The sequence below is a fragment of the Hypanus sabinus genome, chromosome 10, assembly GCF_030144855.1.
Source record: "Hypanus sabinus isolate sHypSab1 chromosome 10, sHypSab1.hap1, whole genome shotgun sequence".
Taxonomy (NCBI): domain Eukaryota; kingdom Metazoa; phylum Chordata; class Chondrichthyes; order Myliobatiformes; family Dasyatidae; genus Hypanus; species Hypanus sabinus.
The window spans coordinates 33,370,495-33,384,604 of NC_082715.1; the positions used below are offsets into that span (position 1 = coordinate 33,370,495).

Below are 14,110 nucleotides of genomic sequence, written 5' to 3' on the forward strand. Positions count from 1 at the left end.
AACGAGAGCCTAGAAGAGCTGGTAGAGGCTGGTACAATTATAACATTTAAAAGATACTTGGACGGGTATATAGACAGGAACAGTTTCAAGGAATGGGTCAAATGCACGTAAGTGGGATTAGTGTAGATAAACATGATCAAGTTGGACTGAAGGGCCTGTTTCTATACTATATAACTCGATGAATGTTTCTCCTGACTGAGGAGTACAGGGTTCAGAGTAAACGAGTTTTAGAGTAAGCTTTGGGTCCTTCTTAACTGAAATGAGCTGGGGAATCTTTGGAATTCTTGACCCCAGGAGACTAGTAAGGATCGGGCATTATGCTCAGATTTCTGTGATGATTCAAAATAGAGATCTTGGCATTAAGTAAAAGAAGAGAAAATGCGAGAAAATGGCGCTGAAGAAGATTAATGTTAATGACTGGTGGAACAGACTCAAAGGACTGTATGGCCTCCTCTTGTGCCCCTGTCGATATTGAACTACAACTCCCATGATACTTGGGGAGGTGATGCGCAGGCTGGCGACGCGGTGTAGGCTGGGATGTGAGTTCCCCAGCTCCGGCCTCGGCGACCATGGTGGGCACTTACTGCTGCGTCCCGGGCTGCTTCAACAACACACTCAAGAACAAGGAGCTCTCCTTCCACGTCTTCCCCAAAGATGAAACGTTGCGAGGTGTCTGGATCCGCAACCTGTCGCGCCTGGACGAGAGGAAATTCAGTGTGTGGCAGCCCAAAGCCCATCACAAAGTCTGCGACGCGCACTTCGCAGGAGGCAAGAAGACCTACATGAACAATGTGCCCATAGTCTTCCCGGTGAAGGCCGAGAGATCCCGCAGGAAGGAGCAGGCCAGCCAGCCCCCGCCGTCAGGTAGAGCACCCTATACCAGCCTGGCTGCAAACGGCAGAGGCAAAAGTTTAATCCTTGGCTCTGTATGTGTTTCAAAAATGGAAATTTCTGATTTATGGTTCTATGTATGTAGACATTTGCGTTATCTGTTGGTCTTGCATATAATCCGCCCTCAAATGGATTACTGGCACAAACGAAAAGATTTCGAGTCAAAGCTGCAGTCCAAACTGAGCTCCTCAGCTGTGTAAACGTGTCATGCGATTGGTTTTTGTTGTGTATGTTCGTGTTGGTGCTGTGGTTTAATGACCCGTTTTTGAAATAGTTTCAAAATAGCTGCTTCGGCTTTAGCTTCGACCATCATATTCTCTTAATTTTAAAAAAAACTGCTTTTTTTAATGGAATTTGCAGGAATGTGACTACTGCCCTTGTTTCTTTATCTTCTATTTCCCGCACCTTCTATGATTCAGGCATAAAATGTCAGAAACGAGTTGATAAAAGATTTAGCAAATTTTTGCTGTCCCTCCCCCCAAGGTACGTTCTGGGAATAAGTGCTCCCACTGAGACTTTGCTGCATTTGCAAACGTATATCTGCCTAACATACAGTGCAGTGATCTAGTCATTTTAATGAAGATCGAGGTGAAATTAAAAATTGATAATCAATATTATACTTCAGATGGTGTTACTAATATCACTGTTACTTAGTATTATACTCGGATTATGACACTAAAATAGTTAGTTTGGTGGATAATGAAGAAGGTTATCAAATCTATAAGGATCCTGATAAGTTGAGTAAATGGGCTGAGAAATGACAAATGGAGTTTAATTTGGGTAGATGTGAGATGCTGCATTTTGAAAAGTCAAATCCAGGTATGGTCTTCACAGTGAATGACAAAGCCCCTGGGAGTTTGGTGGACCTGGTAGTAGAAGTACAAGGTTCCCTGCAGGTGGAGTCATAAATAGACAAGTTAGTGAAGAAGGCTTTTGGCCTGCTTGCCTTCATAAATCAAGCATTGAGTACAAAAGTTGGGAGATCATGGTGTAGTTGCACGTGATTTGACTCGGATATTGTGGTCAGTTTCGGTCACTCTACTTATAGGAAAGAAGTTATTAAACTCTAGTATGGTAAAGATTTACACAGGTGTGCCAGGTCTTGAAGTACTAAGTTATGGAGTGGCTAGGATCTTATTCCTTGGAGTGTGGTAGACTAGCAGGTGATCTCTTAGAGATGGATAAAATCACATGGGGCATAGTTAGGTTGAATTCACACAGTTATGGAATCAAAGCCTATAGGGCACAGGTTTAAGATGAATGAGGAACTTGAGGGGTAATATGTATGTAGATGATATAATAGGAACTTGAGGGGTAATGTGTATGTAGTATGAGCTGCATGAGGAAGTGGTTGAGGCAGGTAGAATAACAGCTTTCAAAAAACAGTTGGTCTAGTACATGGACTGGAAGGTTTAGAAGATTATGGGCCAAATGGTGGTAAATGGGACTAGTTTGGATGAGTCATTTTGGTCAGCATGGAAAAATTGAGCCAAAAGGCCTGTTTCCATTCCTTATAACTCCATAGAGGATAGAAGGAAAAAAACCATGTTAATGTGATAAAGCATTGCTGTAAACAAATTCGTCTGTTCTTAAAGAGATGTGCTGTGAATTTGGCCCAACATTGTGTCTGAATTGGAAAATATACACTGATTTAAAACAGAAATACTGTTTTTCCAAAATTATTGGAAGAAGCATAAGAGGTTTAAGTCTGTGATTTGGCAGTAGGTGTTGACTTTCAAGAGTGTTGTGCTTCAGTTAACTTTCTCAAGCAGTCCATTGTGGGAGGTGAAGACTACCTTACGTTTGTAGTATAATTTTATAACCTGTGATATCATGGCATGCTTGATGGCACAGTACCGCAGCAGTTTGCACTGCTGTCTCTGAGCTCCAGGGACCCCTGTTCGGTTCTGACCCGAGCTGCTGTGCGTGTATGTGATCTCTATGTTCTCCCTGTAACCATGATGGTCTATGTCGGGAACGCCACGTTCCTTCCAAGTTCCAATGCCGCTCTGACAATTGGCCACTGAACCCAGTGATGCAAATTAGTGGCAAAAAGGGAGTTTGAGTATGTGGGAGGGAAAATTTGCAGCTACAGAGGAAAGGAAATGGAATGAGATCTGGTGGAGTTGCTCTGCAGTGAGGTGGCCTGGACTTGATGGGCTGGTGACAAGACTAATGTGCGTGTGATTTTTTTTAGACTCTTTAAACTGAGAGAGTAGTCAGTGAGATTTTTTAAACTCTTCCCATTGTCCAAATCTACACTCAGCGGCTGCTTTATTAGGTACCTTCTGTACTTAAGAAAGTGGCAACTGAGTGTATGTTCACGCCCTTCTGCTGCTCTAGGTCATCCGCATCAAGGTTCAACGTGCTGCACATTTAGAGATGCTCTTCAGCACACCGCTGTTGTAATGCATAGTTGTTTGAGTTACCGCCGTTCTCCTGTCAGCTTCAACCAGCCTGGCCATTCTCCCCCGACCTCTCATCAACAAGGCGTTCCCATCCACAGAACTGCTGTTCCCAGGATGTATTTTGTTTTCCTCGAAACTCTGGAGGCTGTTGTGTGTGAAAGTCCCAGGAGATCAGCAGATTCTTAGATATTCAAGCCACCCCATCTGGCACCAACCATCATTCCATGCTAAACTCACCATAGCTGTGCATATAACAGTAATTCAGCTTGATACCATGAGCATATCTAACCTTCTTTTTTATAAAGTAATATTTACCTGGCATTTGTGGAGAAAAATATCTGTGATAGTATTAGCACCAGGTTAATAACTGAATGAGTACACAGTCCTGTGAGGACATTTTGGTTATCTTGAATGTAACTGAAATAGCCCCCTTCCGAATGAACACGATGTGTATTTTTTTTTAGAACAAATATTAATCTATCTGGAAATCAAAAGCAATAAAAATAAGTTATTAGATTTATACCCTGCCTGGTGCTTTGCTTTTTTTTGTTTGGTAGGTTAGGCTTGCAACAACTGGTGTTAGGAAGATTGCAAAGTGACTTGATGTAAAAGATATAAAAGTAGAAGATCCTTTTGAGGCCTCTTGGCGGGGTGAATGTGGAATGGAAAGCTTAGGAGTCAATATTTCAAAGTGAACAGATAAATGGGTGACATATTGGCAGAGCTAGTACAGCTGCTGTCTCCTGGCTTCAGTGACCTAGTTTTAGTCTTGACCTTGAGCAGTCTCTGTGGTGTTTGAACATTCTTGCTGTGACCATGTAGGTTTTACAGATAGCAAAGACTTGCTAGTAAATTGCCCCTAGTGTGTAGGTGAGGGGGAGTTAATGGGAATGTGAGGCCCTCCGTTGGTTGGGGTCAACAATGGATATTGTGACTTAGCTGTCTCTGTGATATCTAAGCCAGGGCAGTATGAGATGAAGAGCAGGCTGATGCCCGTGTAGCAGGCTCCCCTTCGGTACACAGCTGACGCAGCCAAAGGAACAGTGTAGACCAATACGGTTTGGCACCAGTGGTGTGCCGGAGTTGCCAGTCAGCTTTGAACTCAGTGTAGGACTGCCTTTGGAACTCCAGCTCTGGATGTTTCAGGGTTTACTCCTGAAGCCTTCCCCATGAGTGGGTATAGATGTAAGGCAGCAGATATTTGAGATCAGAGTTTTCCTTCTTGTAGATGAGCTGCCAGCCACGGCTGACGAGCCCCATCTGCCCTTAGCTACTGGTTTTTAGGCGTCAGTAACTCGCCTTTGCCCCTTCTCCTGTCAGTAGAAAGGGTTCTGCTGGGCTTAGTAGCTAAGCCACACGTAAAGAGAACAAAATTAGGAAAATTGGAGTTGGTACGTATGAAGGGCAGCTTTTTTTGATTCGGGCCCTGTGACTGTGGCATAAACCTTTTGAAGAATCTTAGAACCCTCTTCCTCAAATGTTTGTGGAAACAGAGTATTTGAATTCGTTTTAAGATAAGTAGGTACTTGATGAGGAAAAGGGAGAAAAGTAATCATCATGAGACAGTAGTGCGGAGTTAAGGTTAGATGAGTCATGATCGTTAAATGGTGAAGCTGGTTAAGAGGCCTATTTTCATATATTTTAATTTGCATTGGCTTATTATTGTTACATATATGAAATATGGTGGAAAGACTTTTTGTTTGAGTGTCATTCAGACAGATCTTGCAGGTAGTGAAAGGAAACACCTTGAATATACAGTAACAGATACAAAGAGTACAGTTTGTCTTTATAATTTGTATGCACTTAATATAACATAAGAAACAAAAATAAAAATGACCATTCAGCCCATATAACAATCTCTGGCATTCAGTAAGCATGATTAATCTTTTATCTTTGCTTTCTTGCACTTATCAAATATTCCTTCATTCATTTAATATCCCAAAATCTATCAGTCTTGAACATATTTAGTGATTGAGTGTTTGCAGCACTCTTGGATAGAGAGTCCCAATGACTCAGTACCCTCTGGGTGAATATAATTCTCTTTGTCCTGAAATTACGAGTCCCGGAAGAAATCTAGCACCAGTTTCTGAAGTAAACATTGGCAATTAAATGCAGTAATCCAGAAGTAGTTGTCAGTAATTTGCTCTTCTTCCACTGGGAGTGATGTTTCTGTAGCATACTGTGTAGAAATGGGGAACTGATGGGAACAAAGCATTTACATTTTTAAATATATAAAAATATTCTGAAGCAAGTCCTGCTTTGCATGAGTTTCAAATGATGATTTTAACGTAGCATGATTAGTTTAAACACCTCTTGGCATGAGAGCTGTAATTTTACATGCACAGAATATTATTGGCAAACATTTCAAAATTTCATAATGCTTGAAATAAATATTTAAGTCTTTGCATGATATTTCCGATATAATCTTGTGCATGGTTTTCAAAATTTCTTTCATGCTATATAAATTGTTTAATAATTTAGTCCAAAATGAATTGTGCTTTTTACAGCTCTTGTTTCTGAGATTTTTTTTCATATTATTAGTTGCTTTCACTGTTTAATAGCATGGTTGTTGCTGGATACCAGCAATTCCTTAAATTTGCCACCTAACAGTTTTTTAGAGATGACAAATTCACACACGAGAAATTACTGGATCTTTGTGGGACTCCAAATTTGGACTTGAATAATCTTGGAGGCCTGATTTTCATATTTGGATAGAAAACCTGTAGAGGTAAATAACCAGACATTGCTGTGAATTATTCTGTCTTTTTATCATATAATGCATCTTGTACAACTATCTTGTGACATTTCTAACACTTTGTGTTGCAAGGTTAATATTCAGTTTTCAATTGGTAAAATGTACTTTTGATGTTATGAGCACATAATATCCCATTTGAGCTTTTCTGCGTTCAATTTTTTGCTCATTGAAGCAAATGTCTCTATGCCATCACCTTACTTTTCTTGAATCTGCCTTTCTTCCACCAACTGCCTCTTCAACAAGCCTTTTCCAAAAGGTGCTATGTGCTGTTTTAATGCAGACTCATTTCATTTTGACTGTTGGCACTTTTAAAACCTTCTAACATAACGGTTATGGCCTTTTATTGATTTGTGAAGCAAGCTACAAATAGCTAGTTATTTGCCATCCATGAGAAGATGGTGTCAAAGCAGGTGTAATAACATCTCAGACCACTTGCTTTCTTCCTGGCTTTAAGAAAATAGTTGCCTTAACAATACATCACTCTTAATTAATTAACTGTTAGGATATGGAGTACAGTATTAAGAATATTGTTTTAATGGAGGGAGGAAGGCTAGTGAATGTACTGAAAAGCGTGACCGATATGTCATACGCAGGAAGTTGGTGTACAGGTATAACAAGTACGTAGGCAAAAAGAGTGGGGGTGGGGGGAATCTCATTGAAACCTACCAGAAGTTGAAAGGACTAGATCAGGTGGATGTGGAGAGGATGCTTCCCATGGTAGAGGTATCCAGAACTCGAGGGCATAGCCTCAAAATTGAGGGGCGACCTTTTAGAACAGAGTTAAGGAGGAATTTTTTTTTAGCCAGGGAATAGTGAATCTGTGGAATGCTCTGCCACAGACTGCAGTGGAGGACAAGTCAATGGGTATGTTTAAGGTAGAGGTTGATATATTCTTGATCAGTTAGGATGTCAAAGGTTATGGTGAAAAGGCAGGTGTGTGGGGTTGAGTGGGATCTGGGATCAGCCATGATGGAATGGCAGAGCAGACTAGATGGGCTGAATGGTCTAATTCTGCTCTTTTGTCTTATGGTCTTTCTTTCAGGGAGAATGGAGTGGAAAAGGTAAGAGAACCTTTCTATAGCTGGAGAGGGATAATGAGAATATTTACCTGGAGAACTATGTGCAGTTTGTGTTTTCTTATTTAGAGGCATAGAGAAATGCAGTGGGGAAACAGGCCCTTTGGCCCAGCAAGTACATGCTGACCATCAGTTACCTGCATGCATTCTCACATTCCCATTAACTCACCTCAGTTTCGCCTACTCACTCACACACCAGGGGCAAACTATTGTATCCAATTCATCTACCAACTTGGTACGTGGAAGGAAGCCTCAAAGGCACTTGCAGACTTCACTTAGACAGTTTCATAGGTCAGAGTTGAACATAGGTTGCTGTAACTGTGAGGCATTGTGTAGTCGAAGTGCTAGGGCAAATTTGCATTGGTGTGAGTGCTGAGAAATTTCTCTATGTTCATTACTGGGATACAGTGATTGCCTTAAGACAAATTGTTAGCCGGTTTGATCCTATGCTGACTGATGTCCAGAAAAACAGTGACTTTGTGGATGTGGCAAAGTTGTTTTCCATGGTAGTGGAGCTGTGGTAAACCATGTATATCTGTCTGGACAATCCCCTCTGCTGACTGCTCCTGTGGCTCCTTCCACAGACCCTGGATAAAGGTGATTGTGTCACTGCTCCTCCCACGGTCATTCAGCATGGACGTGCTCCGTTTTACTGCTAATAAAAGCCTTTCAGTATTTACTCTACTTCCAGTCTTTTGGTGTTATTGATAGCGCATCAATGTTATTATCAGTAATTTTAAAGCATGGAGTGCGTTTTGAGACCCGACAAATTGGACATCGACCCATGAACACCTGAGGCCAGCAACGCTTTCGAACTCTGGCTAGCCTGCTTCGAATCATACCTGGAGGAGATTGAAGTGACCGAGTCCACCGCGAAGCACAGAGTTCTCCTCTGCAGGGTCAGTCCACGGGTCTACTCGATGATTAGATTCCAGCCGAGTTACGACGGAGCGATGAGCACCCTCAGAAGACAATACCTGCAGCCCGTCAATACCGTCTATGCACGACATCGCTCAGCGATGCGGCAGCAGTGGGCAGGAGAGTCAAGCGCCGAGTTTGTCCAGGCCCTACGGACACTGTTGCGGGCCTGAGCTTGCTGACGGCCAATGGCAGAACAGCATGTGGAGCTCCTGGAAAGAGATGCCTTTGTCACAGGGATCAGATCAGTGTGCGTGCGCCAGCGGCTGCTGGAACACGCCGATTTTACCTTACATTCGGCGATTGAGCTGGCCGACACGCTGGAGGCTGCTCTGCACAACTCTGACGCTCTCCAGACGCGTGATCTCCCAACGGCCTCATGGACGCCGCAGACCCCGCATCCCACCAGCGAGTCGACCGAGGCTGCTGCCAGTCGCGAGTCTGTGAAGTGTCACTTCTGCGGACTCAAGAAGCACCCCCAAAAACGCTGCCCGGCCTGAGAAGCTACCTCCTCCAGTTGCCGAATGAAAGGCCACTTCACCAAGGCCTATAAGTCCAAACTGTGAGAGGGATCGAGCAGCGCCACGTGGGAGGCATGGGGATCACCATCTTGGCCGTCGCCACCTTGCCTGCCTGCTGCCACATGGGGGCAGCCATCTTGGTAGGTGCCTCCTCGCACCGCCTACGACCCACGGGTGCTTACTGGGCACCCCATCGCACCGGACCAAGACAGCGATTCAACTCTGGCCTCCGTGATCCTCGACCAAAGTGCCCCCCCCCCAGCTCGCAAGGTCAATGATGGACATCCTGGTGGAGGGGTGCAGGACAGGCTGCCTGTTTGACACAGGCAGCACAGAGAGTTTTATCCACCCGGACATGGTGCAACATTGGGGACTTGTGACATGGCCGGTAAGCCAAAGGGTCGCCATGGCTTCTGGGTTGCATACAGCAGACATCCGGTGGGGTGGTGGTTTGTGTAGTGACACTGGTGGTGCAGGGCACAGAATATCGAGACTTTGCATTACTGGTCATGTCTCAACTGCGCGCCCTTGTGCTATTGGGGCTCGACAATGGAGTATGATGGGCCCCTCCCACCAATCACTGTCAGAAATCCCCAGTTCTGTGAGAATTCGTCACATACCCTGCTACTGATCACACACACACCCCCCCCAACAGCCGCACTATGGACACCAATTGTGGCCTCTCCACCCTCAAGATCCCTCCCCCACCACTGTTCGCCAACCTGACCCTCCGTCTGTAAACCTGTGGCAACTAAAAACAGGAGGTTCAGTGCGGGGGTCAGGGCCTTCATTCAGTCGGAGGTGCAGTGGCTGCTTAGGGAGGGGATCACTGAGGCAAGCACAAGTCCTTGGAGGGCCCAGGTGGTTGTTGTTTGGAACGGGGAGAAAAATAGGATGGTCGTGGACTATAGCCAGACCATCAATAGGTTTACGCAGCTTGACGTGTACCCTCTACCCTGCATCATGGATATGGTCAATCAGATAGCTCAGTACAAGGTGTACTTGACCATAGACCTAAAATCCGCTTACCATCAGCTCCCCATCCGCCCGGAGGACTGCCCCTGCACCGCCTTCGAGGCAGGCGGCAGGCTCTATCACTTCCTGCAGGTCCCCTTCGGTGTCACGAATGGTATCTCTGTCTTCCAGAGGGAAATGGACCGGATAGTGGACCAGTGCCAACTGAAGGCCACGTTCCCATATCTGGATAACATCACCATCTGCAGTCACGACTGGCAGGATCACAACAACAACCTCCAAAGATTTTTCCAAGCAGCCAAAGCTTTTAACCTTACCTATAACAGGGACAAGTGTGTGTTCCGAACCACCCGTCTTGCTATCCTTGGGTGTGTCATGGAGAACGGAGTCATTGGCCCTGACCCTGACCATATGCGCACCCTGTTGGAACTCCCTCTTCCCAACACCCTCAGAGCCCTCAAAAGGTGCCTGGGCTTCTTTTCTTATTACGCCCAATGGGTCCCTCACTACGCAGACAAGGCCCGCCCCCTGGTCAAGTCTACCACGTTTCCCCTCTCAGCCGAGGCCCGTGTGGCCTTCAGCCACATTAAAGGGGACATTGCCAAAGCAGCAATGCATGCGGCGGACGAGACCATTCCCTTCCAAGTAGAGAGTGATGCCTCCGACTGTGTGCTGGCTGCAACCCTCAATCAGGCAGGAAGGCCGGTAGCATTCTTCTCTCGTACCCTTCAAGGCTCTGAAATTCGGCACTCCGCGGTGGAGAAAGGAGCCCAGGCTATAGTGGAAGCTATTAGGCACTGGAGGCACTATCTCGCCGGCAAAAGGTTCACCTTGCTGACCGACCAGCGCTCAGTTGCGTTCATGTTGCAACCAACAGCGGGGCAAAATCAAAAATGATAAAATTTTGAGGTGGAGAATTGAACTGTCCACCTACAACTATGACATCATGTACAGGTCTGGAAAGCTCAATGAGCCCCCTGATGTCCTATCCTGGGGAGCGTGTGCCAGCGTGCAGATCAACCGGCTATACGCCCTACTTGCAGATCTTTGCCACCTGGGGGTCACCCGGCTTTTCCACTTCATGAAAGGCCGGAACCTGCCTTACTCCCTTGAGGAGATCCGGGCGATGACCAGGGACTGTCAAGTCTGCGCTGAGTGCAAAAAGCACTTCTACTGACCCAAAAAGGCACAACTTATCGAGCAACTGAGTGTTGACTTTAAGGGCCCCCTTCTCTCCACCGACCACAATGTGTACAGTCTTATCGTAATCGATGAGTACTCGCGGTTCCTCTTCGCCATCCCTTGCCCCGAGACCACTGCCACGACAGTCATAAAGGCCCGGCTCAAGCTCTTCACTCTGTTTGGATACCCATGCTATATCCACAGTGACAGAGGGTCTTCATTTATGAGTGACGAGCTGCGCCAATACCTGCTGGCTAGGGGTATTGCTACTAGTCCGACCACGAGCTATAATCCCCAGGGAAATGGACAGGTGGAGAGGGAGAATGCCACGGTGTGGAAGGCCACACTCTTAGGTCAAAGGGATTGCTGGTCTCTCGCTGGCAGGAGGTCCTCTCCGAGGCACTCCACTCCATCCGCTCCCTGTTATACACGTCCACCAATGCCACCCTTCATGAGCGACTCTTTTCTTTTCCCAGGAAGTCTGCCACTGGGACCACCCTACCGGCTTGGCTGACGTCCCCAGGGCCAGTGCTGCTCCGGAAACATGCGAGGAGCAATAAATACTCCCCGATGGTCGAGAGGGTTCACCTACTTCATGCGAACCCCCAGTATGCCTATGTGGTCTTTCCTGATGGGCGAGAGGACACGGTCTCTGTCCGCGACCTGGCACCTGCAGGAGCACCAGACCCCTACCTTGAACACTCCATGGTGACTATGAACCCCATTCCCACCAATGTATATACCCACGAGACATTGTGCACTCCAAGCCCTACACAGACACGTCACGACACTCCCACACCGGGCGTGACGCACATGCACGAGGGATTACTGATGCCTAACGGGCTGGCACCTCAAGTCAGGCCGGAGCTAGCACAACCACCGTCACTGGTGCAATCACCACCGTTGCTACGTAGGTCGCAGCGATGGACTCGACCGCCTGATAGACTTGACCTGTAAATATACTTGTCTTAAATATTGTCAGTCACTTCACCCTGCAGAACTCTCTTTTTAAAAAGGAGGGGTGAATGTGGTAAACCATGTGTATCTGTCTGGACATGCCCCTCTGCTGACTGCTCCTGTAGCTCCTCCTATAGACCCCTGGATAAAGGTGATCGCTCCTCCCACAGTCATCCAGCATGGACGTGCTCCATTTTACTGCTAATAAAAGCCTTTCAGTACTTACTCTACTTCCAGTCTTTTGGAGTTATTGACAGTGCATCAGGAGTCTAGTACAAGAGGGCATGATTTAAGGATTGCAGGGCACCCATTCAGAACAGAAATGCGAAGAAATTTTTTTAGCCAGAGGGTGGTGAATCTGTGGAATTTGTTTCCACGGGTGGCAGTGGAGGTCATGTCATTGGGTGTATTTAAGACAGAGATTGATAGGTATCTAAGTAGCCAGGGCATCAAAGGTTATGGTGAGAAGGCTGTGGAGTGGGACTAAATGGGAGGATGGATCAGCTCATGATAAAATGACGGAGCAGACTCGATGGTCCAAATGGCCGACTTCTGCTCCTTTGTCTTATGGTTTTGTTGTAATATACTGAATAAACAATATATTACTATTATTTCCCCTCGTACTACCTCCGTGTTAATGTACTGAATATATATGGTTCAATTTAATATCAGATAAGATATACAGTATACTACCTTAAATTCTTACTCTCCGCAGACATCCATGGAACAGAAAAAACAAAGATGAATGACAGAAAAACATTAGAATCCCAAAGCCTGTGTTCCCTCTTCCCATGCACAAGCAGCAGCAAGCGTCAATCCTCCCCCTCCCCCTACCTGCCTCAGCAAAAGCATCGGCCCCCCACCACCCACCATGCAAGCAAAAGCAAAGCCCCAAAGAGAGAGGTATCGCTTCTGCCGCAGAGAGAGGGGAGGGAGACCAACAGCTTGCTGTTTTGATGTTACATTCTGCAATGTCGCTGATTTTGACAGCAGAACACTCTGCTGCCTTGATGTTTCGATCTCCCACAATGTTTTGTTTGGCAACCCCAACAAGGAATCGGGTCACCTGCAGGGCCGCACTCTAAAGGCGCACGTCTTCCAGGCCATTCCTGAAGATGTTGAAAACGCTCGGCCACTCAGCAAGGTCTGAGAGCGGGAACCCACCACTGCAAAGAGCTGCAGTTTGAGTGTAGCTGAAGATCACAGATGCTGACAGTATTCTGTGACAATAACAAACCAATTTACCGATTTCTATACAAGATTCTGAGGGGGTTTTACATATGGGTGTTGAGATGATGTTTCCACTTGTGGGAAGTCTTAAACTTGGAGGCATGATTGTAGGATAAGGTTTCCTGCTTAAGGTGAGAAGTTGTAAATTGTTGGGATTTCTCACAAAACAAAATGTGGAGGCAAAAATCACTAAATGTTTTTAAAGTGGAGAGCAGCATTTTTTACTCTGTTGAGGAATTGAGAGTTATGAAGATTGAGGAAAAGAGCAGAGTTAAAGCTTATTCAATGACAGCAAGCTTGGCCTGCTACTATTTCTTATGAATTGGGGCAAAGATCTCTAGAATCCTTCAGAAATTCTCTTGCATCAAATATAACCAAATATAAAGAGCATGAAAATCATAATCACAAGAGATTCTACAGATACTCAACCTTGAGCAAAACAAACAAATACTCAGGAAGTTAGGCATCCTCTACAGATGGGAATAAACAGTCAATGTTCATGGCTGAGACCCTTCATCAGGACTGGAAAGGAAGGGGGTAGAAGCAGAGTAAGAAAGTGGAAGCACATAAAGCAAAATAGTATAATCAAATGTTAACATCTTCCCATCATATACTATAATGTATCATGATATGATACACTATGTGTATCTTCCCATTACACAACTACACAACCCCTGTAGTTGTGTAATTAATGACATTCGTTTTGTCCTTTTCTGTTCAATGCTGCATTTCTTAAGATATGGCGAACTCTTATTTCACGATATTCTGCAGCACCCAAGTGCTGTATTTTCAGAATGTAAATGTGACTGTCCCACTGAGACTGTGTTCCACCCCCATGATCGATGCTGAAACACTGGATCTCTGAATGTTTTAAATCAGCAACTAATCTTTGTGCTATCACCCTATAATGTGGACTATATAAGCGTAAGGTCAGATCATGTGTGCTAGTTCTTGCCCCATATTGGGCTTTTCTTTTACTCTTTATTACCATGAAAAGTATTGAAAAAATATTTGACAAGAATAGGATAGTAATTTTGTGCTCCACGTATCACCAGATTGCATGCTGTCCATTCCATATGTATTCAGAGGCTGATATTTTGTTCACCATTCCCCTTGGCATAACCTACTGATGGTGTACCTTCTCACTAACTTATGGTATTTCATGATAATGCTGGATCATGCTGAAATCTTTATGGT

The 14,110-nt window shown here is 45.2% G+C and overlaps 1 protein-coding gene across 1 annotated transcript in view; it reads left to right on the plus strand.

Annotated features, from left to right (window-relative positions):
* The first annotated feature begins 547 nt into the window (after positions 1–547).
* The window catches only part of LOC132400558 (protein downstream neighbor of Son-like), a 63,241-nt gene continuing 49,678 nt past the window's right edge, over positions 548–14,110 (plus strand). Inside the window, exon 1 of the mRNA XM_059981634.1 lies at positions 548–864. Coding sequence (XP_059837617.1) covers positions 570–864 — 295 coding nt within the window. The 5' untranslated portion in view covers positions 548–569. The remainder of the gene's footprint in view (positions 865–14,110) is intronic.